We start from the raw sequence: 27,380 nt of genomic DNA on the forward strand, positions 1-27,380 counted from the left end.
TGTGGCTCGTACCATAAATAAATCATCGTCTGATTATACGGAAAGGGAACTTGTGGAAAACATCTCCGATAACTAAATGACCAACCAGACACTTCATCTCAGACAATTGACTGTCGCATGTCAACTCCATGTAAAGTTTTGATTGCTTAGGTGGCCAGCTTTTAAACGCTGTCATTTAAAGTTGTTCTTACATGACCTGGCATCTGTTTCATATTAGCCATAGTATTGACAGGAGAGTACAGACACAGTGGGTGTTAAGACGTTGCAATCTCGCAAATGTGGTCAAAAGAGGGATGGAGGGAGGAAGGAATACTGTTGTAAAAATCAGCATGGGAACTTGAAAGAAATTTGCCGAACTGCACTCCTGTTGAGTGAATTCACTATATGCACTGTAAGGTTATTAGATAGGAAGCTACCTCCGTCTGCACATGCGCAAACCTTAATATGAGAAAAGTACGCTTCGAACAATCCTTGTCGTGAAATTTGCAAAAAGAATAAGTGCAGTGTTCCAATCGATAAGCATTTCGTTGTTTAGTTCAACATGTTATTAGTCTTATTTTTTATTTTATTTATTTATTTATTTTTATAAAACATGAACAAGCTTATAATCCAATTTCTCAGCTGGGATAGCACTTAAGCATTTGATATTTTACCCTGCTATACGTCAAATCTCTCTAAACACTACAAATACAGTAAATCAAAGTCCCAATGCTGTTACTCCCGGCCATTCACACCCAATTGCTTTTATGCGCTCAGTTAGAACCATGTGGAGTTAATGCCATATTGCAATTCACGGACATCCTGAGCTTCCTTAATCAGTTAACAGGTGGAAAAATATTGTGTCTGTTTATTAGATGACGAAAACAGCCGAGTGCTTTCAAGAACATTAAGATACCAGCAGTCTTCTGCTTTAGACAACGGTGCTATATGATTGGAGGCAGTTCATATAGCGACATGACTTTTCTGAACTTCTAAATTTTTATTGTTATGTTAAAGTTATTTGTTCTAACAGTTATGAAATTTTATTGAAATGTTAAATGTTATCTGTCCTAACAGTTTTCTGGACTTCTTAACGTTACAGGTTTTTTTTTTTTGTAACAATTTTTCGCACGTGTGATTTTAATAATATTCTCAAACTTTTTTAAGGCAAACATTTTAATACGTGAATGTATTTTGGGTCGTTAACACGTTCACTGCGGGCAAATCTTGTCGGCGTCCGATGCTATGCTTCACATATACGGTGGATGCCGTTTGGCGCTTTGTGCTTCATGACAATCATTTTTCCGGCAATAACCTTTGCTTCTGACATCAAAAACTGATGGCATATGTGGCGGACGCTTTTCAGCATAGTTTCATGATTTACGTTATACATAGGGCCCTACATAGTCAATAAATCCCCCTACAGTAATGTAAAAGTAATCATATAAAATAAGAGAGTTTATGGGCAGAGGTCTATGATTAAATCAGCAGTCAACGTGTTAAATATCATGTAAATAATTTTAGTACGATTTGTATGAAAATTTACATCTGAACTTTGCACCTGTTTATACAAAAATTTTCACTTTATTTTTACCAACATTTTGTAACTAAAATTTCCAGCCCTGCCTGTAGCATTAACAAACTTCGTTCTCTGTACACATTCGTCCGAAATGAAAAGGAAATAAGATTTAATGTAAATGCTGTCAATATACTTGTTAGTAAATATTGCTGGAGATACAAAAGTTTACTAGAGAATATTGTAAAAGTTAGGACTTGAAGAAGCTTGTGGAAGTTCTGTAAGGAAATCGATTGTTGATTGTTAACATAATAAATTATAGAAGTTTGTATAAGGAAATCGGTTATTAACAGTAAATTATAGCTTCATTATGTCCCATGAAGCTTTTATCAGTACAGCTGCATCACCATTGTTGTGTTAAATTATTGTTCCATTTAAAAAATCTTCATATACCCAAGATATACAGGGTGTTTGAAAACGATGTCTACAATGTTTGAGGTGTGATTCCTGACACCAAGATAAGGCAAAAAGTATAGACCAACCTGGATGTAAAAATGATTCCTTTTGGTGCTATGACCAGTAGAAAATTTGTCGGAAAAATACGTAAACGTCCATAACTCGAGAACGAAATTTCGGAACGAAGTTGGTTGAAAGGGAATGTCCATTATTTTCAGTCGTACATTCCATTAATGCGCAATTGGATGTGACGCAAGGGCGTGACACCCAAAGAAACTGGATAATTACTGGAGCATTTTATTAAAAGTTGAATGAGGAAAATAAACAACAACCAAATACTATATTTCAACGAACAAAATTCGCAGTACAATTTTAAGCTCAAAGAACAATTTTAAAATTCGAAAGAAGGAAAGATAACACGGGTTTAATCACTAATCTACTTCGTCTCTATACAGAATAAATTCTTAGGGGAAGAATTGTAATGAAGTGCAGTGTAAGTATTGAACTTACAATTATATCTTTTGGACTAATAAAGGCAGATGAGAAATCGTGGAATTAAAATCTGCGAGAAAACAGGAAAACACCAAGAAACGTCACGGACATAATGTTGTTCACCACAAAGTTTTGTGGTGTGAGATCGGATGAGGGACCCCTCGCGTCAGAAAGGAGCCGTGTCATTCTCTCGCATGCCTCTACTTTGGACGAAGAACCAAGCTTTTGATAGAAGTTTTGATAGTGTAGATAGTGCGCGTGATAAACCAATATATCAAAAGCACTTACGCCTAAAATGTGGAATTCGTAGAGTTTCTAGGTTCGGAAACGGTAGATCAGTTGTTCACAGCTGGTGGGTCACTTCTGTCTAGTGTTCGTCGACAGACTTCGTTAAGTTAGCGTTAAAGTGGTTCTTAATATACATGTACAGTATTGTATTATTATTTGTAAGGAAGAAGCTTTTCTATATAGCTAGCGCAAAAGGAATCATACTGTTCAAAATTCTGAGAACTACCGTTCTAGATTAATTGTAAGAGGATGCAAATTGCATGAAATAGCGTATAAAGACATTAAGTAGATTCGATTTATGAGTGTTACGCATAATTAGTCTTGTCATTAATAACGAAATGATTCAGACAGTTTTCTATTGGTGGAGGGACGGGCAAATAGAATTCTACGATGCCAAGTAAAGAAAATTATAGCTAGATGCAAGGACGCCGATCCGGCCCTTCCCCCCTCCCAAAGTGGAGGCCCCCTTTTGTATTTATGAATATACAATATTTGGCATAATTTGAATGCAATTTGTCTTTAAATCCTCATATACTGGTATATACCTTCTGCATCTGAATGCCCCCTCCAAATTTACAGAGAAATTGGCACCCTTGGCTAGATGGCATAAACATGATCTAATGGCAGGAAACTGCGTGAGAAATAGTACAGGTAACTTTAATTCATGTCTGATAAGGTCTAGCCCCCAGACAGTAATCTATATGAGGATACATACTAGGCCTTGTACGTATTAATGTATTTCACATAATGTTGTACAGTATCCAATTGGAATTTTAAGATCAGTTCTACCTGATCTACGTAATGAACAATATTAAATTGTTGTATAGACTGCTTCATTGAGTCACTATTACTCTGTAAACCATTCAGCGAAAAGTATGTTAAATTCGCAAGAAATTGATCAGGGATTGGCCGAATGATTCGTAACAGCTTTTAGAGGCATCAAATTTGTATATACCGAAAACAGTAGTTTTATATTACCAGTATTTTGCCTACATTACAATACAACATGTGTGGAGGCAAGCTTCATCACCGGGTACAGGGGATCGTCCTGCTATCTCCCGTCTTGTGTTGTGACTGATTCTTAACTTTTTACATAATTTAGAGCATTGTAAATACGTTAGAATATAAAGAGTAGAAGTATACCACAAAGTAAACTCGGCTATGAAGCTTCAACGAGGGAAACTTAAAGTGTAAGAGCGATAAATGCAATAACATATGTATTAGAGAAGGTAAAAGTGTTATATAGTAGGAAGTTTAATGGTGCATTAGTTGAGGAATATAAACACATCAAGGGTAAATCGTACAATAAAAGGAAATGAGAAGAGGGGAAATTAAATTGGTGGGTTATTTGTGAAGTACAAGATATTCTTAATAATTACACTTAAAAAAGCTGTGAACTCACACGCAACATACACATTTCAATATTTTTTCGGGAATGATAAATCATTCACTGAAGAAGATGTGCCCATCGGAGAAACAGTTCCTCCAAGTGTTTATTCTCTACTGAGGCACAGTTCCTCCGAGTTTTTGTTCTGTAGTGGAACAAAGTAGATGAATCAAACATGTGTATCTCTCCTTCTTTCGAATTCTAAAATTTGTTATTTTTCTACTTGAAAAACGTACTATGATTTTTTTTTCGTTAGAATTTTATGCTTGATTGTTCTTTATTTTCCTCGTTTATTTTTTGATAAAATGTCCCAGGAATTATCCAGTTTCTTTGGGAGTCATCCTTGCAACGTTCTTGCATCACATTTAATTCTGAATTAATAGAATGTACTACTAAAAATAATGAACATTTCCTCTTCCTGACTTTGATCCCACATTTGTTCCCGACTTATGGTTGTTTTGTATTTTGCCAACAAATTTTATACTGTTCATAGCACCGAAAGGAAACATTTTTGGCCCAGGTTGGTCCATGTTTTTTGTGTTATTTTGGTGTTAGCAATAACCTCTTAAGCTTTATCGATGTTGTGTGGAAACGCCCTGTATAGAGAAAAGTGTTTATGACCCATGTTAAATAATTGAGGCTTTTAATCAATACTAGCTGTATCCAATCCTGATCCCGCTTAAAGATTTTTCATTCTGGAGAATTAAATTGACGAAAAAAATTGAAGAATAGAAAGAGAGAGAGAACTAGTTTAGAATCAGTAGAGCTTATCAACATTGAAACTGGATACAGAAACCAAGTAGTATATTTTTGACTGAAAATGAGTCATTGATAGCGTATAACAGTAGAAGACTATCTGTACAAATGTTGGTTCAAGAGGTAATTGTCTCTGACCATCAATAACTCAGTTATGGACTTTTATTGTTTAGCAAATTGGCATTCCTTTCTGCTTCCCTACAAATTAAGAAAAACGAAGAAAGTTTGGCGAACCTTCTTCTGTACACCTAACTCTTCAGTTCATTCTTGTCGGTTATTTATTTATTTATTTCAAAAAACAACAGGCAAATGCCTAATTACAGTTTTCCATCATGATAATATATTTCATAATACACATACAAATAATACGATAGCAAAATGCTTTAAAATACATCCTATAGTACGATATACACCTCATTTATTTAGAATAAAATTCTGTCTATAAAGATGTCTATTTCTGAGTGCCGTTATGACATACATTTTTCTGACATGTGATACACCCAATGCATTAGTCCTTTGCTCTAAGAGATGGAATATGCCATTATGGGGTCTCCTTGCTCTATGTGGGACGTGAAGTTTGATTTCTGATAATAAATATCCTGAATATACTGTACTATGAATGATTGTATGTAAGAAAGATTAATAGTCCTGGTTTCAAGTGAATGTAGTGAATATTTGCTTCGAAGACCTTTGTACTTTCTCAAATTTCGGATATATCCCTGTTTCTTTATATGTTAAAAAGCGCACAAATTTATTTTGAATATTTTCGATTTTATTTATATATTTCTTTCTAATAGAAGCCCATATTATCGCTGCATAGTCCACCTTAGACCTTACATAGGCAATGTATAGTGTTTTGTGGATATTTGCTTATCAGTTGTATTCATTCTCAATTAAAATATAATCAAAAACATGAAAAATATTTACGCACACAAACAGTGAAATCATTGACAACTTTAATCTCAAAGTTTGACTTCTCTGCGTTTGACTTTGTAGGGATTGCAACAAATCATGCTGTGTTTGCAACATCATAATACGTTACAGTGATAATGAATTGTCGTATTTTCCGAATCTCAATCTCTTATCACACATCGTTGAAATCGCGTTTAACGTATTTTTTAATGTTTTAGTGTGTTTAATTCTTTTAAAAATTAATTACTTTTGTTAATTTTCATTTCAGGTCTCAGCTATCAGGATTCTGCAACGTCTAACTAGAAATATTGAAACGTCGTATAATGTGAAAAGGGACGTGGAGAACGATTTGCCTTCGTCTGTAAGTGATTTCGATTCCAATAACAACAGCGTATCAGATGGAGGTTACAGTGATGAACCATCCAATGATCAACCAAATGCTGACCTTGTAAGTGAAACCAGCAATACCGCCCACAATCAAATACCTGAACCAGTTCCAAACGTGACACAGCCTGTGGTTTCTAAGGAGCAAAATATTACTGAAAGTGCAGAAGACAGAGCAACTGGAGGAAATTCTAATAATTCACCAGTTCCACAAGTTCCAGGAAGCTCTCAGGGTTCTGGAAGTAATGGGGGTGGTGGTGGGGGTACTTCTGGGAATCAAGAAGTTCCAACTGATGTTCAAGGATTTGTGGGGACAATTGGTGGAGCTACGGGAAAGGCAGAACCTACGCTAATAATGTCTTTGTTGATACCTTTGAGAAATGATCTAATATCTAGTGCAATCACAGGAGGAATTCCTGGTGCTCCCGGTGGGGATATTCCTGGAACTGGTTCTGGAGGATCTGGTGGTGCTCCAGCTGGTGGCACAGATGTTGCTGGAATCACTGGCTAAAGTAATTAGTGTGGTTAAAAAACTCGAAAATCGTTTATTAAAAAACAACAATCACCCTAAAATTCATTACCTTCGAACTGTTTTGCTTTTCTTATCTTTATTAAGAGAAGAATTTTCGTGGAATCTTCTAATTATGTCGATGTGTGCATTGTGTATAAACTCAACAGTAATTGTGTTAATCTGTTATCAAAAAAAAAAAGGCAAAAATATTAAAAGTCCAGTGTCGCCAAAAAGTAGAAAACTAAAAACTGATTGTGGATTCTATTAACTGTAACATTGTAGACTAAAATCCTATAATTTATACAACTGTATATTACTGTTTAGATTGCATTGTGAATCAAGAAAAGTAAATAAAGATAATGGAAAGTAAGATAATAATTGTAAGAAAAAATAACTTTATTTTATTTTCGTTGTGGGTTCGTTTCCAGCATTGAATGTGTCCAATAATAACGCAAGAAAAATACATTTTCAGATATGAAGTTATTCTTGACATGCACTGTAGGATAGATCCTAGAAAATCTCTTACGATTTTTTTTGAGTCAAAATCTCAACGTGTATGGCATCAGATCACGTGTCATTTTCTATATTCGGAACCATCCCGAGATTTATCTTCTTTAGAGCACACTCTATTTCGGAAAAAAGAAAATTAGGGAGATTTCGACCTAAGCGACATTAGGTGAGAAAAAGTGAAAACAGATTTGTTTTCTCCCCACCAGCAAAGATGCTATGGGCGCACTTATTAGTGCATATTCCCTATAATACAAAGTTAACGCTCTATTATCACAACCGACATGCAAGGCACAAGGCACTGGAAAACATTGCTGGCCGAGTATGCATTGTGAGACCTGCCACCTCTTTGGAGGATGTGAAACAGGAAAAAATCTTCACGTGTATGGCACAAAAGGGTAGGATTTCCTACGAGATATGTTGTAATATTTTTCCGAAGATAAATCCTAAGATATTTCCTAGGATTTATCTCAGTGTATAGCAGGCCATATTCCTACCATCGCCATTTTGTAAAACAGTTTAAGACACTATGTTTTCAAGTGACAAAACAAAAATAAGTTTTTTTTTTGGGGGGGAAGCTTATGCCAGTTGTGTAATCACTGTATTACTTTTGCCAAAACTTGATGAAGATATATAATTTACAATCATTGTAGGCAGTTAGATATGTATTTTTTATTCATCTAATGAAAATTTAATATGTTCCTAACTGTAAGACCTCACAAAATCTGTCCCGATCGCTAATTACTTATCAATAATAACCTTTGTTATAGTCGCGGCAGTTCGTTATTGTCTGTATCATTTGCATTATCTCATACTCTTTCCTAATCTCACGTAGATTAAACACATGAATTGTACAGGGAAATTAGGCGTATTTGGGGGTCAACATATATATATATATATATATCTATAATTGTGGGTTTAGTGGATATAACGTCATAAATATGGCCGCTGCCAGGGTATCATTTCAACGAATATAGTTTCTCACTGAATAGTGGTAGAAACGTCATTCTTTTCCAAATTTAATGTTTAATTGGACAATATAGAAAATCGCACAAAAAACAATAGAACGCAAAAAATAGCACGGAACACCTTTGTCGACTACTCTCGACAAGCCCAAGATACGGGCAAAAGACTTTTAAAACATTCGCTATAGTCGACATTCGCTGGTTAGGGAAATTTTCTTACTGTCGACAAAAGTGGACTTACGCAATGAACTGAATACTGAAGATAAGAACATTAGATAGGAAATATGTTAAGAAATAAAAATAATCGTTGTTGGTAGTATTCGTAAGAAGGTAAAATTAGAATACATGACATTTTATTCTGACGCTACATCTAAAATGACAAAATGTAATCTCGTTTGAACCTCTCATTTTTATTCAATTAAATCAAATATCCCAACGATGCAATACGTAGATATAGCTATAAAAATACACAGCATTTAACTGGGAAAAATAAGCTCTTTTCTGTGTTGGAAAGTTGGGATAAGGTGTCAATAAATGTGGACAAGATGGCTTCTGAAGAACAACACAATTATAGTGTAATATAAACACACAAAATTGTTTAAAAAATAGAAGGAACTTATGTCATGTTCTGAAATAAATTACTTTAGTTTATCACTCAGCGGACCACATTACGCAGTTCGAATCATCGTCAGTGCAACCTATTTTCAGCACCATTTTCATTACGTTAAAGGGTTGTTTGTGGAGATCATCACTAAAAATTGCAAACCAACAGTAGATATTCAGTATGCAACTTGCATTGGACTACAATTGTCACAATAGATATTCAGGTGGTGGTTAAGTTGTGCTGAATTTGGCCAATAGTTCTTACTGATAGGTAGGTCTATATGTTGCATTCCACAATCACTTTTACTTCTTACGGTCCTCGGTAATAGGTTGTTCCAGGTGTAAGTTGGTTCCACAGTCACTTCTATCGCATTCATCCTATGGTCATTGGTGTTAATCCTATTCAATACTCAGCATTCTCTGTCACTGAGATCTTTCTTCCGTTCTCTGTTGCTCTTAGCCGATATTGTTTTACAGTTAATTCTGTAGGTTCTAATCACCCTGGATATTGTTCCTGTGACCATTTAGATATACTTATGATATCTAACAGCGCACACTCAACTTGGCCTTTAGCTGGACCTTGGAAAGACTCAAGAAGGTGTTTTTTTTTTTTCATTATCATCATCCGTCCGCTTCAACACATTATTCTGTTCTACCACGTCTGGCGTACTGTAGACAACCACTTAACATACCATTAACACACATATCCCCAGTATTATAACTTAACAGATTTTAATGTAAAATTGCCTCGACCATCTCCAACAAGTTTTCATATGAAAGCGACTAATTTCATTGACTACAGTTTTTAGTAGCCTGAATTTTACCAAAAAAACGTGTCTGAGCGATGACTCTTATGGCAAAAATGTCCCTAAACACCTGAAAATGACTTTCAGCAATTCAAAATGCCATGAGATGTACTTCTCATCTCTAACTCCACATAATGTTCAGTGTAACATGAAGTGGTGGCTTGATAGTGGATACTTCTAGGCTGAGGAACTCTTCTAAACACTTTGACCTGCCTTCCAGACAGACCTATCTACCTGTAACCTGTCGTGTCCACAAACTAAAAAAAATGGATGGTATAAAAAAAACGTTGATCTATATAAATCAAGAAAAGATGCTATTTTGGAGTTCAATAGCTTCCTGTCCTATCACAACGGAAACACGTTCTGATGACAAAGATGACTGATTAATTTATAGTTCCACAACACATATTATTCAGAAATGTTTAACAGCTAAGTTTTCTTCAAATGAAGCTGTTTATCAATTTCATTGTCGTTTCCTTTAATCAATTCAATCCACAATTCGTTTGAACAGTGCATTTACTGCAGGAAGGAAACATGTCCAAAATACAAAACAGTACCCCTTCTATCCCCTTAAGTCATACATAAATTTTGCATTTGTATTTTAATCACGTATACTTCCATTATGAAAGGAAAAATACATATTATGATGGAAGTGTCGTAAAGATAGTTTTATTGAGTTTTTTGCCTCTCCTGCAACATTATGAAATGTGGACATGTTAGCTTTCTGCAGTAAGCGGTATATATATTAATTCTGCCACTACTTGTGTATTCATAGTATCTGATGATACCAAAGTGGATAGTTGGTGAAACTCTTTTTAATTTTAACGATAAACGTATTGTTACGCTCAGCAAGTAGTTTAAATCAAATTTGAGTACACTAAAAGCATAGCTTGAGCAATGGGAAACATTATTGTTAAATATACTTCAAGAAAATAAACACTCCCGTCGAACATATGGTCCAATTTACTTCCCTCTCTTCTTTCGTTCTTCATTGTGATTTTTGTTTATTGGTTTATATACAAGTTCTTTATGGCTTCTCATTCTTTCCTTACCATTCCAAACGTCTATGTAGCACTTTTGTCCAAGTTTTCAGTTCATCTAGTTGATACCCCATGCCGTAAGCGTCGGTGGAACACAGATGGGCAACTAGCGACATCTCGCCAAAACTTGGCGGCCCCGCAGCGACAATCCGCGTTGGCCCCATTTTCCGTTTTCGAAATTACATCACCAGCGGCAGAGACGCGACGAAACGACTATGAATCACAAAATCACTCCCGAAAAATATGTTCAATCGCCTATATGCGTGATTTGTTTACATTAAGGTAAGTCTAAAAAGCCCTAAAATAAAAATATACCATGTGATGGGCGCGAACCACCAACCTTATGATTACTAGGGGTAAGTTTCTCCGATTTTGCCACGGAGACAATGAAGAAAACCTCACTAACAGAGGGATAAATCGTTGAAATCTTTTTAATGTGGCCAATCAGAGTACTCCTTTAACTATGTATATTCGAAGATAACCGTTTGGGATCAGATAAAATGCGTTCGCCATGTAATTTTATAACAAAATGACGCGCGTCTATTTATTTCATAGTTCTTCCATATTCACTTTCTAATGATCGGCGACAGTTGCCATCTAAATTCATACAATTATACGCACTCATCTCAAAATTTTTCACTTCATGATGTAGAGGCAGGGGTTACTCTTGATCCTCAGAGCTCACTTTAGGAACAATTCGTCAGGAAAAAATAATATATAATAATAACCGCATGCACATGACTAGGAATAGTTCGTGTTGATCCCTTCGCGATTCTCCTCGACAAATCGAATGAGTGTGGACCAAAATGAAGTCCTCGCTGCTACGTAGTCCTAACTTGAAGACCCCGACTCTAGATATCTGTTTCGACTCGACGAAACTCCGCCAGTGGCACATCAGCGTTAATCCTTCGGCGCGTCGCTATATCGACGACCGACGCAACGAAAAGTGAACCACTAGATATTGGCGATGTTTACGGCATGAGGTACTAACCAAATAATGGTGAAAAGAGATCGTAGAAGATATCAATTTTGGGAAAGTACTAATGCAATGTAATCACAAATTAGTTGCGTTCTTTCTTTTTTTAAAAAAATCATTTTAATTTCAAGGAGTACAATATTTTTAGTTAACGTACACAAGTCATAAGACAGATACACAAACGAAAATTGTCTATTATAAGTTGTTTCAAATCCAACTTATTCCAAATCAAATCAACAGTATAGTTGATATTACGAACAATAATATTTTCCCAATAATTAATGCTAATAATGTGAATAACATTAACAAATCATTGCACAAGTTGAATCGTACCTGAGTTGTGTGGAATGAGCTTCAAATAGGCTACGCTTTGGCTCAAACAATGCTGTATTTCTTGATATTGCTTCGAAGTTTTGAATAATGTCATTGTAATAATTCCAATCTGTGTAATTACATTTTTCTTGTTCAGTATACAGACTTTCTTCAACATACTACGACCTCTTGAAATTACTTCGAGATACAAACAACCATTTTTGTTATTATCAGTATAATAACTTTATATAATGCTTTAAATACTTTTAGTAAAATTTCATTCAAAGACTATAAATTTTCTGATTATTTAATGATTGCAAAAGAAATGTCATTGCATAAAATGCAAAAATTTCAATATATCACCCTCCATTTTATTAATGAGCCCTTAAATCTTCCCACGTATAATGGAAAATACTGTTTTCAACATCTACTATAGTGTATATGTTTTACAAAGCAATCAAGAAGGAAAGCATTTCAGGATTATTGCAGTTTGTAATTTACAATGTTGACATTAAAATACAAACCTGCAATACACTCTTTGATCTATCTAAAGCCTTTGATATTATTGATCAGAAGACTTTAGGTAGCTTTTTGAGTTAATACAAATGTTATACACACAACAACAGCAATAAAGTAGTATATAGAATTAGAATACAATATTACAATTTTCACATTACAAATAACATGAAATGAATATAGATGTTCCGCAAGGTAGTGTCCTAGAACCTTCAATTTTCCAAACATTGTAGACTCAATCAATTTTATTTGCAGATCGACTAGCTCGTTTACTATTAACGCTAGCGTCTTTATGTTACTTATTGTGTATCTGAAATCAAAACGTTACTATTTTTCTCATTATTTTAGAAAGTTTCGTGTATATTAATTACTCCTTCGGCTGCGTGTTAATGACTGAAATTATGAATTGACATACCCTTTTAATTATTTATCTTTCTATTGTTATTTTTGATAAAAGGGAGTAGTAAGTTTCCCTGTTGCTAAAAGGATCACCTTTCTCTAATTTTTTAGATTTTTTTTTAAATTACAAGTACATAGTGTATTTACAAAAGTGCTAATCAACTATCTTATTATTTACATTCTTATTGTATGTCTGAAATTAACGTTTGGCATGCTTATTTCCTTTTCTTTTATCTGAACTAAATAGCAATTATAGAATATTTCTTTTTGAAAACCAGTCAAATTCTAAATCCTAACTATGATAGCTCATATCTCGGAGACCAAAAACATGTACATTACAATAATCTGTATGCTTACAAACGTCATCAATGTCTACCACCAAATACAAGTTTGATCAATATCGGGATAATTTGATCGATCCTCTACGATATACACTATCCTTATTTCTGTTTTCTTTATTTTTCAAAATATCATGTAAATATCATGTATATGTAGTCATGTAACTGAAGCACATGTGTTAGAACATACACCATCCAACAATTAAGTAATGAGACTGATTTTATTGTTACGAAACAGTAAATGCAATCCGTAAACCAATATGTACGTTCCAAATAGCAATTCATCCTCAACAATCTGGCAACACCACATTGTCGGACGCGAAGCATGACGGGAAATACGAGAGACACTCATCACACTAGCAGCATGGAGCAGAGAGCGAATATCAAATTCTATGTTAAACTGGGTAAAAGTGCCACAGAGACTATTGATTTGATGCGGAGACTGTATGGAGATGCGTGTGTTGCGATCGACTTCAGAAGTCAAAAGTAAAGACAATACTCCTTCTGTATTTCTACTACAGTAAGGGTATCGTTTATCATGAATTTGTACCAGAAGGTCACACAATGAATGCCCCAGGTTTATTTAAATGTTTTGGAACGTTTTATGAAGAGATCTCGTCGTGTTCGGCCTAAATATTCAGACCCAGGTAGCTGGTCCCATATCCATGATAATGGACCCACTACCTGAGCAGTACTTGTTCAGGAATATTTTGCCAAAAAAAAAAAAAAAACTGCAGCACTGCAGCACTTCCCTATTTTGCAGATATGTCCCCCTGCGACTATTTTCTGTTCCTTGAACTGAAGTTACCATTAAAAGGATGATTTTTTGACAATGTTGGTCATCCAAGCAGCTGTGACAACGGCATTACGGAACATACCACAAACTGATTTGCAGATGTTCTTGTTGCACGATCGTGCCACTCGCTGTATTGACGCAGGAAAAATGTACTTTGAATAATAAATATGTATTACTACATTATGTTTGTTTGTTTGGTCACAATAAAATCAGTCTAATTACTTAATCATCGGTCGGTGTACTTATGAGATATAGTTTGTTACGTAAAGCAAACCCCCTGCTTGTTCACTGAAAGATGAAACACAATTTTGTTCAAATCTAATATATAGGTCATTAAATGTCACAAGTCATTTAATATTTTATTCGCATATAAATATATGTAAACACACACACATATTCCAAATTTACATTTTAAATATGGTCAGACACTTCTAAATTTAAGCTCATTCGGCACAGTTTCCTTTCCCATAAGAATAGATTTTAAGATTGTGTGTTTTAACACTACGACTATAAGTGTATTTCATAGTCTGTGTACATAAAGAACACTTTATAATCAAAGTTTGAAATTTCTTCTGCACTAACGCAAAGTTTACTCCCTTAACTCACGGGCAATGTAACACAATGTATACTACATTACAGCCATAATACATATGTAGTATACCACGCAGAAATGAAATTGAAGTTCACTAAAATTAACATTCCTTTCATCTAAACTTTCAAAAACATTTTTTAAAAATATCTTATGATGAGCCATAAATATCTTCTCCTCGACCCCTGAGATAAAATTCTTTTCAACTAATGTATTCTTAGCTCAGCTTAATAAAATTGTCGAAAAAGTGTATGCACAGAAATTTGATTAAAAACTGATAGTTAAGATATAATATATTCTTGTAGTATGATTGAATCATGTTCAATGAATTGCGTCCTTTAAACTGTTGAAAATGGAACAATGTCAAATTTCCTATGCAGTGTGACACAACGTAATAAAATTCGAAGGAAATAATTCTATCAGTAACAATACTATCACTAGTTAGTTTAATTACGCCTTACTTTCACATTTTTAAAGAAAAGCAACCACTTAAAGTTCTTTTAACTTGTTCGAATAAATTTATGCCTGAATATCGCCTAAAGTCAGGTTGTGGCCCATTTACAAGTAAGTAGCTAGCCCGGATTGTGAAGTTTTTCCTCAAGGTTGAAAATGGCAAAAGAGAAACTGAACGTTTGAGAGGAGGGCGTAAATGAATTGGTTGAGAATTGTGAGTAGGAGTGCCACGTATACAAAAACTCAATCACTATGGCTTCATGACGTAAATGTTCATTTATACGCGCTAGTATAACGTACTTAAAAATGAATCGCACCCATCACAAAGAACCAATGGCGCTGACTTTTCAAAATTCATATGGGTGCATCTCAATGGCGGGACATGTCATATGTTTTTATTGGAGTCTCGATATTTTTTTGATTGATTTCCTTTTAGTTAAAATCTTTTATGAACACTGTCATAAATTGCTGTGATCGATTCTATTTACAATATAGCTCCATACTTTTCTTTTTTTATCGTGAGGACTGTCTTTGACTAGGGCATTGCTTGGTTGCCTTTGCACACATATTTAAAACAAACAATTAGTTTTAGAGGTTAGAAATTTTAACCTTCATCTCAATGTTTTATTTGCTTATTACTTTTTAATAATGACAAGTGAGAAATATTTATTTTTTAATTTTGTTTCTATCAAACTAAAATGCTGTCCGCACCCACGTAGTCGGCGCGCATGCCAAGAACCACTCATTTTAGAAAAATGCGCTAGGCAGTAGCGGATGTTATAGAATTCATATAGGTCTACTGTTGTTTTTTGATACGTCGAGTCATTAGCACACTTAGTCCGAAGCGTGGATGTTGAAAAATGACGAGCAACTAGGAGAAGGTGTATTTTGGGTAGGGATTAAATGGGACAAATTCGATTACTGTAGTGCAAAGGCATTTTCGTACAAGTTTTAATCAATATCGCCAAGTCTTAATAACATCTACCGTAAAACCATATGTTTAAAGAGACTTATTTTTAGGAGCTCCAGTATTGCTTAAATGAGCATCTGCCTCACCTTTGGATTGGACGTGCTACTAACAGTGGCCAAGCGTATCGCATAATGGCCATCCGGGTCTACTGTTCCAACACTTGCAATTTTCAATAATGGGGATGTTCAGGGGTAAAAGTGGATTTGAAAAGGTAGGGGTACGCATGGCGTCAGCCCGTTCCTCGTGTCTATCTTTGCCTATTATAATTTTTTAGGAAGTGGAGGGACGCTATAGATATTTTTAGAAGGGAGCACAACGTACTTCTGCGTTCCCCCTCTCTTTTACACCTAGGTATACGAAGATTGTTGTCTTCGTGACACAAATGCCTGTCTTACAGCTTCAAAGAGCTAGTAGCATCGGTGGTGACAGCTGACCCACATATCCTTTGACTATTATCTGGACGTATGACGTATAACGTGTGCATCCCACATTCAATATTTGTTATTTCTTGCAGAGCACTGAACATTGTTTCCCTTCCATTGCACATCGTGAATTTTGCTAATTTAAGCAGTTTCCTTGTGATCGATGCAAAAATTTATTCATTTGTTAAGTACGCTTATACTATTCCTGTGATATAAATTATTCTGATTTCATACATGTCAAAAAGCCAGAACACTGATAAAGGTTAAATCTCTTTAGTACTTCCGAAAACGCCTGAAGTATGGCCGAGCGAAATGCGCTCTTTGAAACCACCTAAACCTTTTTCTGGAGCTCGGTATTTTATTATTGCGGATTTTGGGCAGCCATTTATCTTTGATAAAATCAGCTGCTCTTTCGCCAATCATTAGCGTTGGACCTTCAGTGTTGCCACTAGTAACCTTAGGCATTATGGATGCATCCGCAACTCTGAGACCTTTGATACCATATACCCTAAGTTTCGAGTCTAGAACTGAATCCGTTTGGTGAGCAGGTCCCATTTTGACACTACCTGCTTGATGGTTTTCTGCGCCTGTTTCATATCTAATTGCACATGCCCAATAATCATCAGACGCAAATGCATATTTGTTACATTCCTTGACTGGTGGTGCAATAAGTGTAAAATTATATTTCTTCAATGCTTCTGTTTTTGTGAGATTAATCGCGAATTGGATCGCCTCCACGAGTATTTTAACGTCATAGTCATTAGTCAAATAGTTGACGTATATAAGGGGATGGTCCAAAGGATTTGTGGACTTCAGCTTTAGTTGACCTCTACTCTTTGGGTGAAGCACCGTAGGATAAATACCAACATTTCGTTTTATATCTGAAGGCGAATCTTCTAATTCGTCGCTTTCCCCATTTTCAGAACAACTTGCAAGATAACCCCCAAAGAATAGCTGAAAGTCAGCTTGATTAACGTCCGGACTTGATGACTCACTTTTCCCAAGCAATGTAATTTGAGAGAGCCCTGTGCTGGACATAGGTCCTTTGCGGGACTTGAGGTACTCAGTGGCTGTTTGATTGTCAAGCTGATTGGTTGGAACATCGTCTATTAAGAACGGCAATGAAAATGAGACGTGGTTGTGTAAATTCTTTCCAACAGGCAAATTCTGAATGACTGAAATTCCAAGTTTATCTAAATCTTCTTTTGGACCTATACCGGACAGAAGAAGTAATTGAGGAGAGTTTACTGCCCCACCACATACAATTACTTCCTTCTTGACAAAAACATTTTTCGTTACGCCATCTTTTATATACTCAACGCCATATGTTTGTTTCGAGTCAGGGTTTATCAGGATCTTAGTTGCCGTGGCGTTCAAAATAACTTTGAAATTATTTCGATTTTTTATGGGTCTTAGGAAAGCTTTAGACGCGCTAAGTCTTACACCATTTCTACTAAACGTTTGAGCGACTGCAATTCCAGTGCTATTCTTTCCGTTAAGATCAGTTTGTAAATAACCTAGCTCCTCCCCTGCTGCCAAGATGTCACCAGTAATAGGTGGCCTATCATTAAATTGTTCAATGGTCATATAACCGCCTGTACCATGGTAACCAGGATCGACAAGATCTGGCTGCCTATTATCCTCAGACTTCTTAAAGTAAGGTAGAACGTCTTTGTAGCTCCAACCAGTGTTTCCGAGCTCCTCCCATTGGTCATAATCTAGAGGGCTTCCTCTTATGTACATCATACCATTGTGCACACTGGTGCCTCCAAGGACTTTTCCTCTCGGCCAATGACACCTTCTTTCCGGGTAACCAAGACAAGCTTCCTTTTCTGGTTCTGTTACATACTTCCAATCAAGATCACTCCCAAGGTAATACCCCATCAATGCCGGTATTTGAGTCCCCAACGGTTCTTGGCCTCCAGCTTCTATTAACAGCACTTTCCATTGCGTCACCTCACTCAGTCTATTAGCTACAACACTGCCGCCGGGACCTGAACCAATCACAATGAAATCGTATTTGTCTTCGATGTCTTTGCTGTCTTCCAGTCTTCCACAAGGGTCTTCTATGTCGCACGTGTTCTTCAAGAGAGACTCCAGCAGAGTCATAAACAGGAATGTAGATGCTCCTCCACACACAGCTGGAATGGAAGGACCCACCGTCACCGGCGGACAATTAGAGCAGTCGGCCATGTTGCTATGTCTTCTTTACTCTGAAATAAGAAAGAAAGGGTATTGTAGAAGTATGGTCTTCAACACAATTTATTATACTACATTTTAATCAGACTGAAAAAGTTAGGAATCTAAGGATTTAAGATTTAGCTGACTGTATTCAGAGCAATATAAGGACCTAAAACTGGTTAAAAAAATAAAAATAAAAAAAAAACATTGCACAATAATGTCGTGTAATGAAGAGAAAAGGAAACTACCCCAAATCAAATGTATTACTTGATAGATTTCATTTTGTTGAACAATGTCACATGCTTCTGAGTAAATCCTCGTTTTAGATCTCCATAAAACCGGTGTGTTTACATGAGAATTGATACAGAATACAAATCGTACTATCTATTAAGGTAATACTGGTACCAAAATATATTCCCGTGAAGGTTTTAATTATATTAGTAAGACAACAGTACAGATGATCGTTAGTGATATATAACACAAAATTATCATAAACTTTTATACTTAAGTGTTTCTTAATTTACAGTTTCCGGCAGAGAAACCAGACAGTTCTCAAATTGAAATTGTAACCAGGATGATTATTTCAAAAATGCTATTTTATTTCCGAATTAAACTAAAACTCGAAGCATTATGTTTCCAAAATTAGTTATGAAACATACCGTACCTTTCATCTCAAAACTACATTTTTATTTTCTTCCAATTCTTTCTCCATGCCTGAGAGCGTGGGTATGGTGCCTCAGTGGTTGAGCGCTTACCTCTGGCGCATAGGGTCACTGGTTCGATTCTCGACCAAGTCAGTTTGTGATAGACAATATTGTGTAAGTGGAATTTCTCGGGGTACTTCCGTTTCCTTCGACATTCTCATTCTACCAATTCTTTCATCATTATTCACTTGCCTTAATCATTCGTCTCCGTTAAACTAAAAGGCATAATCATGGGACGTTAAACTAAAAGGCATAATCATGGAACGTTAAACTGAAAGGCATAATCATGGAACGTTAAACTAAAAGGCATAATCATGGGACGTTAAACTAAAAGGCATAATCATGGGACGTTAAACTAAAAGGCATAATCATGGGACGTTAAACTAAAAGGCATAATCATGGAACGTTAAACTGAAAGGCATAATCATGGAACGTTAAACTGAAAGGCATAATCATGGGACGTTAAACTAAAAGGCATAATCATGGGACGTTAAACTAAAAGGCATAATCATGGGACGTTAAACTGAAAGACATAATCATGGGACGTTAAACTAAAAGGCATAATCATGGAACGTTAAACTGAAAGGCATAATCATGGGACGTTAAACTAAAAGGCATAATCATGGGACGTTAAACTAAAAGGCATAATCATGGGACGTTAAACTAAAAGGCATAATCATGGGACGGTAAACTAAAAGGCATAATCATGGGACGTTAAACTAAAAGATATAATCATGGGACGTTAAACTAAAAGGCATAATCATGGGACGTTAAACTGAAAGACATAATCATGGGACGTTAAACTGAAAGATTTTATTGCATTTTTTGTAGGTCTGAGAATCATATTCACGGTTGGCGTAACTGAAAGATTTCTCTTTGGCGGGCGCAGCGGCTTAGTGGTAGAGCGTTCTCCTCCGTTGCTTGGTGTCCCTGGTTCGATCCCAGCTCGCAACGTTTGGACTCTGTGGTGTACAAACATCGTGCTCGAGGGTTCTCTCGGGGTTCTCCCGTTTCCTCTCACTTTCTTCATTCCACCATTTTCATTCATTTCTCATACTCACCGTCCCCTTTAGCCTAACTGGCATAATAATGGAACGTGAAACTTACAGATTTCATTTTTTTTTCTCTGTCTTTGCCTTTTTCTTTTTTTATAGATCGATTCAGCACAGTGGTGATGGTTGATGTCAACGTGACACTGTAGTCAGCTCAAATGATTTCAGTCGCCATGAAGTGTTGAGTCTGGAGAACGTTGGACTTTCATCTTCGAGGCATTTATTACTCTGCGTGCATTTCGCTGGAAATTCAACCACTATCTCAATTGCAGTGTTCCAAGTCACAATACCTATCTGTTGTGTGTTAGAAACTTTCAAAAAATACCTTGCACCGAAAAAAAAAAAACAGCTTCAGGAATCCTCATTCCATTCGACAATAGGAGGAATGTGTTGGCCATCGAGGAACTCAATTGAAAAATGTAGTTATCATAAACTACAAAGGTAACCAAGAAAGTTCTGTCGCTTTTTCATTCACCATTTTCGAACATCGATATGTCACCTAAGACGTACGTGGAAGATAAATAAATTGTCCCCATCAACATCGACGATTTTTTGCCAACGTTCTTGAAGGTCATGGATTCCATCGCGATAGAACTTGGTGGGCTGTGAAGCGAAGAATGTATCAAGTGCATTTTGCACTTCGACTAGGGATTTGAACTGGCGTCCTGGAAAGTGATTATCCAAGGAATGGAACAAGTAATAATCGGAGCTGCTGTGTCCGGGTAGTATGGCGGATGCAATAGTGTTTCCCATACAAGAGGTAGAATGGTGTCCCGGGTAATCCTAGCCAAGTGGGGCTTAGCGTTGTTCTGTAACAGGAAGGACCCCTTTGCAATCCAGAGTTTTGAGCTTTTCTTGAACACGGCCCATCTGCTGATAGTACACAGTTGCATTGATGCTCTGACCAGCTGGTAGCAGTTACCGATGCAGGATGCCGCAAGCAGTCAACCGAACACACAGGAGCATATTCTTCTGGTACAGTGCTCGTTTCGGTTGTTTTGGAACCGGTTCATGGGATGTTAACCAATCATAACGGTACCATGAAGCTTCGTACAGAACCCACAGCTCATCACATGTCAACACCCTGTCCAGAAATGGCTCCGTCTTCAGACGATAGACAGCACAGTAACACATGTGTCTGGGCCTTCTGGCCCGAAGTAAGATCATATGGGACCCAACTTATAGTGGTTCCCAAGTCGATGATGGTGGTGCTGAATGGTTTCTCCACTCACACTGAATTGTAGACCCAGTTCGTCACGTCTGGTCACGGTTCGCCTCAATTGCTGCCTGATGATCTTCATTTTGTACATGTGTTGATCTTCCGGCACGTGGTTTGTCTTTGAGTGTTTCGTCGCCGCACTTAACCTTGTTAAACCATCGCTGTACTTTCCACGTAGTCACGACACCCTCAGCAAAGGCCTGGCATATCTTCCAACACGCTGCAGCGGCGTTTGACCCCAGTTGGAACTCGTACTGCAAACAAGCCCTTGTGATGCTCTGTGGAGGATCCATGTTCACTCTGTAGTTTCGCAATTTGACGGTGTAACTGAACTGTCACAACTAGATAGTATGTTGGATATACCCACTTCCACAACTGACCTTCCCCCTATCTTCATTCTCATTCAACTCACGATGTGAGAGCGAATTGAACACACACCTCCACAAAAAGCAACAGAACTTTGTTGGTTACTTTTATAGAACGATACCATTTATATTTAATTATTGTAATCAAAAAGCTTTGTGTTATAACTCATTTAGGAAATAAAATTCATTTGTGAAACAATCAACCCAGTCAAAATTCAATTTGAAATCGTTAGATTTTTCTGCCGAACACTGAACCATTAATGTGAAATTTTAATCGAAAGTTATCAACAGGTGCAAGTGCAATAACAATCAGTCACATGCAGATAAACATGTCTAGAGAAGTTGTTTTTACTGCAAATTTAACATTTACGTAATTACATACGTTATAAATGCACACACATTCTGGAAGTCCACCCTGTTATTTCAGTAACAATTCTTATACATAATTGTTCCATTAATTTCGGGTAGTTACTAATATTTTATTATATTTAGATCTGAACATTGCTAGAAGTCAGGGTCGGCCTAAGACGTGTGCAACGTGTGTGACCGCACACGTGCGATTTTGAGAGGAACGCCGAAACGAGGAAAAGTATAAAAAGTAATATTTTTAAAAATTTTAATTTTAATGTATTTTGAATGTAAATTAGCCATTTGAATATGTTAATAACTTTTGTTCAACAAATAAAAATTTTGCTTGAAAGTATTGGAGGGTTATCTATACCCATTTTCATTGTAAGGGGCACCAAAACTCATTCTTGCACACACAGCATTTTTTTAAAGCCGTATCTGCTAGAAGTATCTTTTGATCATTGTTTCTCATTTACCATATAACATTTTTTTTCAGAGGAAAATATGTGTTTGTCAGTGACCTTTTAGTTGCGGGGACAAATAACCTTAACACTAACATCCTCATTAAATGTACAATCAATTAGTCAACCAATCAAGAGAGTTACATTTTGAACTAATCACATTCTACCATGAGTAAGCGAAAACAACTCAAAAATGTTAAATTATTGTTCAAAGGGAATTGAGTACGAGCCGACTTTGCAATATACCGGTAAATGTTTTGGTATAACCAGTGTGTAAGTTCCATCCAAAATGACAGAAAATAAAATTTCAAACATTGAGCTATACTTGGGTCTGAACTAAGGATACGAATTTTGTTTAAATGAATTACTGAACTTTTGTCCGTATTTGTATTTTTAGTTCATTACTCTTTAAATAACATCAGGGAATTCGTGTTACTATTCGGTTCAAAATCTCTTGTCGTCGCGAATTCTGTCGAGGAATTTGAAGCTTTAAATATGCAAAACGATAATCATGCCTGTAGTTCTGTATGGTTGCGAAACATGGTCACTTACTCTGAGGGAAGAACATAGACTGAAAGTATTTGAGAACAAGATCCTGAGACGAATATTCGGACCCAAGAGAAACGGGAATGGGGAATAGCGGAAACTTCATAACGAGGAACTACATAATTTATATGGTTTATCCAACATTGTTAGGGTCGTCAAGTCTAGGAGGCTTAGGTGGGCGGATGAAGTAGGTAGAATGGAAGAAAGTAGAAACGCTTTCAAAGTCTTGACTGGAAGACCAATCGGAAAACGACCATTAAGAAGACCTAGGCACAGATGGGAGGACAATATTAAGATGGATCTCGCAGAGATTGGAATACAAAGTAGAAACTGGATGCAGTTAGCTAAGGATAGAAGTCAGTGAAGAGCTTTTGTGAACGCGGCATTGAACCTCCGGGTTCCATAGGCCATACAGTTAGTTAGTTAACTCTTTAAATAACTTACAAAAACAGTTTTGAAAAACTTTAAATATTTCAAAACGTAATTGTAATTAATTAATGAATTCTGTAATAAAACTACTATGTAATTATGTCTTTAAATTTGTTCCTAAGCACTAAAGTCATTTACCTTTCACAAATCATTATATAAGTTCATGCATTGACAAATATGATGAAAGAGAGTATATTCGTAAATATACGTACTTACGATTTCATCACAAGTACAGGGAGTGCATATAACCTCAGCACAAATTAAACATCAAAATTCTTTTGCTTTCCTAAGTCGAGAGTAGTTGCAACGCAAAACTTATTAAAACTTATCTTACTCAAGCTAGAAACAAACCTAATTAATTTACAAAATTCGTATTCTACAAACATCTATATTTTACATCATGAATCTAAGGTATGTACTAGTTTCCAGGGCCGGATTTACGCATGGGCCACATGGGCCGAGGGGCAAGGCGGCAAATTTTGAGGCGACAATTAAAAAACATATTTAAAAAACGATAAAACTATTGAAAATACATATTTCACCAACGACTCAATAAAATAAGCTAAAACCATTTTTTTCAGTGCCGCAAGCAGTCCACCGAACATACGGGACGACCTTCTTCTAGTCCAGTGCTGGTTTCAACTGTTTTGGAACCGGTTCATAGGATGCTAACCAATGATGACGGCGCCGTGGAGCTTCGTACAGGACCCACTTCTCATCATATGGCAACACCCTGTCCAAAAATGCCTTCTTCCTCAGACGAGACAGCAAAGAAACATGTGTCTGCTCGCGTTGCTTTCTGGCCCAGCGTCGAATCATGTGGGACCATCAACCCAACTTTTAGTTCTTCTCAAGTTGATGGAGGTGTTGTCGAATGGTTTCTCCACTCACAGTGAATTGTAATCTCAGTTCCTCACATGTCTGGCCACTGTTCGCCTCAATTGCTTTCTGAAAATCTACATTTTGTATATGTGTTGATCTTCCGGCACGTGGTTTCGTCTTCGATTGTTTCGTCACCGTCCTTTAACTTGTTAAACCACCGCTGCCATGTCCGCGTAGTCACGACACCATCACCAAAGGCCTGGGATATCTTCCGTCACGCTGCAGCGACGTTTGATCCCAGTTTGAACTTGTACAGCACACACGCTCTTTTTGACGCTTTGTGGAGGTCTCATGTTCACTCTTTCCTTAAGAAAGTTCACGGTGTAACTGAACTGTCACAACCGGACAGTATGTTGGATATACCCACACCAACAACTGACCTTCGCCTTATCTCCATTCACATTCAACTCACGGTATGAGGGCCAATTGAACACAAACCTCCACAAAAAGCGATAGAACTTTTTTGGTTACCTTTTGTATATTTTGAACAAACTCCCTAGAAGACAATGCATCAGTCGAATTCCCGTCTGAATCGTATAGTATGACTATACTCTAACACGAACAATCCCTTCCCCTGATGGAATTCGACAATTTATACATTTTAAAGATAATAGACTAGGTACTGATTGTATCTGAAAGAGTCCAGTTTATAGTTTACTCTTTTAATTAAACCTTCTTTTGTTTTGAGTACGTTTTGGCTACAGAAATGTCTTGAAAAGGTCGTGGTTAGTGATGGGCAGTGGGAATATTCCCGGTGGGAAGGAATTTAAAAAATGGGAATATTCCCGGGTTTTTTCCCTGGCCTATAAATTCTCGGGAAGGAATTTATTTCCATTTCTTTACTTTATCTTCCAAATTATAAGAACCATATGAATGACTACTTTATTTTAATATGATTTACTTCTAGGTTTTAAAGAATTTGGAGGTTAAAAATTTAAAATTATTTGACGGTACTTTATATAACTAATATATGATTTTTTAAGTTCCATTTCCATTTGCACTAAAAAGTAGAGTAATTGTTTAGAACTGGGGGGCCAAAACTAGCACTAAGTAGGATGATTTACGGAAGAAATGAGTTGATAGTGATGTTCAAGTGGTCAAGAAAGTATCGAACACTTTTTTTTTTAGGACAGTAGGGGATTTATACAAAACGAAAAGGTAAGTGGAAGTGATTTATGTGAGAAAAGAAAGTGAATTGTTGGTAACGAAGATAGAAAACAACGTGCCATGCGGGGCTCTAACCCGCCTTCATTCGCTAACGCTCGCTCTGCAACGCTGTCTGAATTTAATGTTGGTAACGCAATTTAACCATATGAAACCATAAAACAACCACATCGGAATAGAATATCGCAAAAAAGTAGATGCTAAAGTTGGCCCCTAATGCTAAAGAACAGACAAAATTAGCAAAGTACTAATTTACAAATGATGAAAAGGAACCATTTTATGAAGTAATTTAGAATTATGTACAAATAGAGATAAAGTACTATTAATAAACCCTGAATCACCAATAGTCATAGACGTCGGTCTGTCTTCTCTCTCTGACTCGAATTTCTGAAGAAGTACTCGGACTTCTTTTACATGTGAATTAACGTATGGAATTATGAGAAATAGGTAGAATGAAAGGTCGTGTATGACTATGTTACGTGCTAAAATTTAAAGATAAGTAAGTATCTTGCAAATTTTGTGAACTTAAATATGTATGAGCAAATGTTTATGTATCTTCTAGCATGTGTGAGACATGTATCTTCTAGCATTTATCCAATCTAATTGGTTTATAACATTTATAAATTTAATGTGTTTATAATATGAGTAATATAGTGAAGTTGAGCAAATCCACTTACATACAAATTTAAACTGTTACTATATATTTTTTCACACATATTTAATTGATAGAACATATTGTAAATAAATATACGTACATTTATGCGTACTCTCTAAATATAATAAAGTGTTAATAAAGTAACATAGTACCGTTCAGAATATACGTTTTAAAGAATCCTCTGTGAACAACAGTAATATGCTGTGATATAAAAATTAATTTAACTTTGAAATCATAATATAGTAATAGAATGCAATTTTCTTTCTGATTGAACATAAATTCCCGGATAAATTCCCATTTTGGGAATCTTCCCGGGAAGATTCCCAGGGAATATTCCCGAAAAATACCTTCCCGGGAATTTACCCATCACTAGTCGTGGTCTGTCAACGATACTTACGAAGTTTTAGTATTCATATTTAATAAGGATTAGAAACTAAGAAAATTTCCGTTTGTTTGTTCCAGTTGCAATTTTGAAACATGGATTTGTAAACATAATGTATGTCGTAGGTTTTTTGAAAGATAATTCTGTACCCAGGTACAAAATAAACTTCATAATTATCGCTGTTGGTTTGTGTATTAGATCTGTGCTAAATGGTAGCCATAGTTGGTCCTGCCTTACTAAAATAATACTAAATTTACCAGTTTTCTTTTGCTTGTTTCTTCATAAGTGAAAGGAGATAATGAAAGGTAACTTACCACGATCATAGATAATGTTATTCTACAACAGAAAATATAAACCTGAAGAATTTTCAGTGTTGCCATCCATAGAAAGTACAGTGTTGCCAGAATAACATTTTCCCCAAAATCGAAGTTACGGCGGAGACTAGAGGAACGAACTGAACTGCATTTCATTATCTCCTTTCACTTATGAATAAACAAGCAAATGAAAATGGTAAATTTTGTACTATTTTTGGTATGTCAGGCTCTTAGGGTTTGAATCAGCACCCACTGATCTGTTTTTAAATTTTTATCCATCACTCAGTGACCTACTTGAAATCTCT

The 27,380-nt window shown here is 36.1% G+C and overlaps 1 protein-coding gene and 1 pseudogene across 6 annotated transcripts in view; one reads left to right on the plus strand and one right to left on the minus strand.

Moving 5' to 3' along the window:
• The window catches only part of LOC145692699 (protein sex-lethal-like), a 272,232-nt gene extending 265,150 nt beyond the window's left edge, over positions 1 to 7,082 (plus strand). For 2 of the 4 annotated variants that reach the window (XM_081768102.1, XM_081768103.1), the window contains one exon: positions 6,055 to 7,082. In XM_081768102.1, the coding sequence (XP_081624228.1) occupies positions 6,055 to 6,681 (627 nt within the window). In that variant the 3' untranslated portion in view covers positions 6,682 to 7,082. The remainder of the gene's footprint in view (positions 1 to 6,054) is intronic. The other 2 variants (XR_014132629.1, XM_081768107.1) reach the window with 2 other exon arrangements.
• A 4,590-nt stretch (positions 7,083 to 11,672) lies between these two features.
• LOC145692700 (glucose dehydrogenase [FAD, quinone] pseudogene) overlaps positions 11,673 to 27,380 on the minus strand; it is a 49,301-nt pseudogene continuing 33,593 nt past the window's right edge. For both annotated transcript variants that reach the window (XR_014132631.1, XR_014132630.1), the window contains exon 2: positions 11,673 to 18,586. The product of XR_014132631.1 is annotated as a glucose dehydrogenase [FAD, quinone] pseudogene, transcript variant X2 (transcript). The remainder of the gene's footprint in view (positions 18,587 to 27,380) is intronic.

The sequence above is a fragment of the Thermobia domestica genome, chromosome 8 (genome assembly GCF_964235325.1).
Source record: "Thermobia domestica chromosome 8, izTheDome1.hap1.1, whole genome shotgun sequence".
Taxonomy (NCBI): Eukaryota; Metazoa; Arthropoda; class Insecta; order Zygentoma; family Lepismatidae; genus Thermobia; species Thermobia domestica.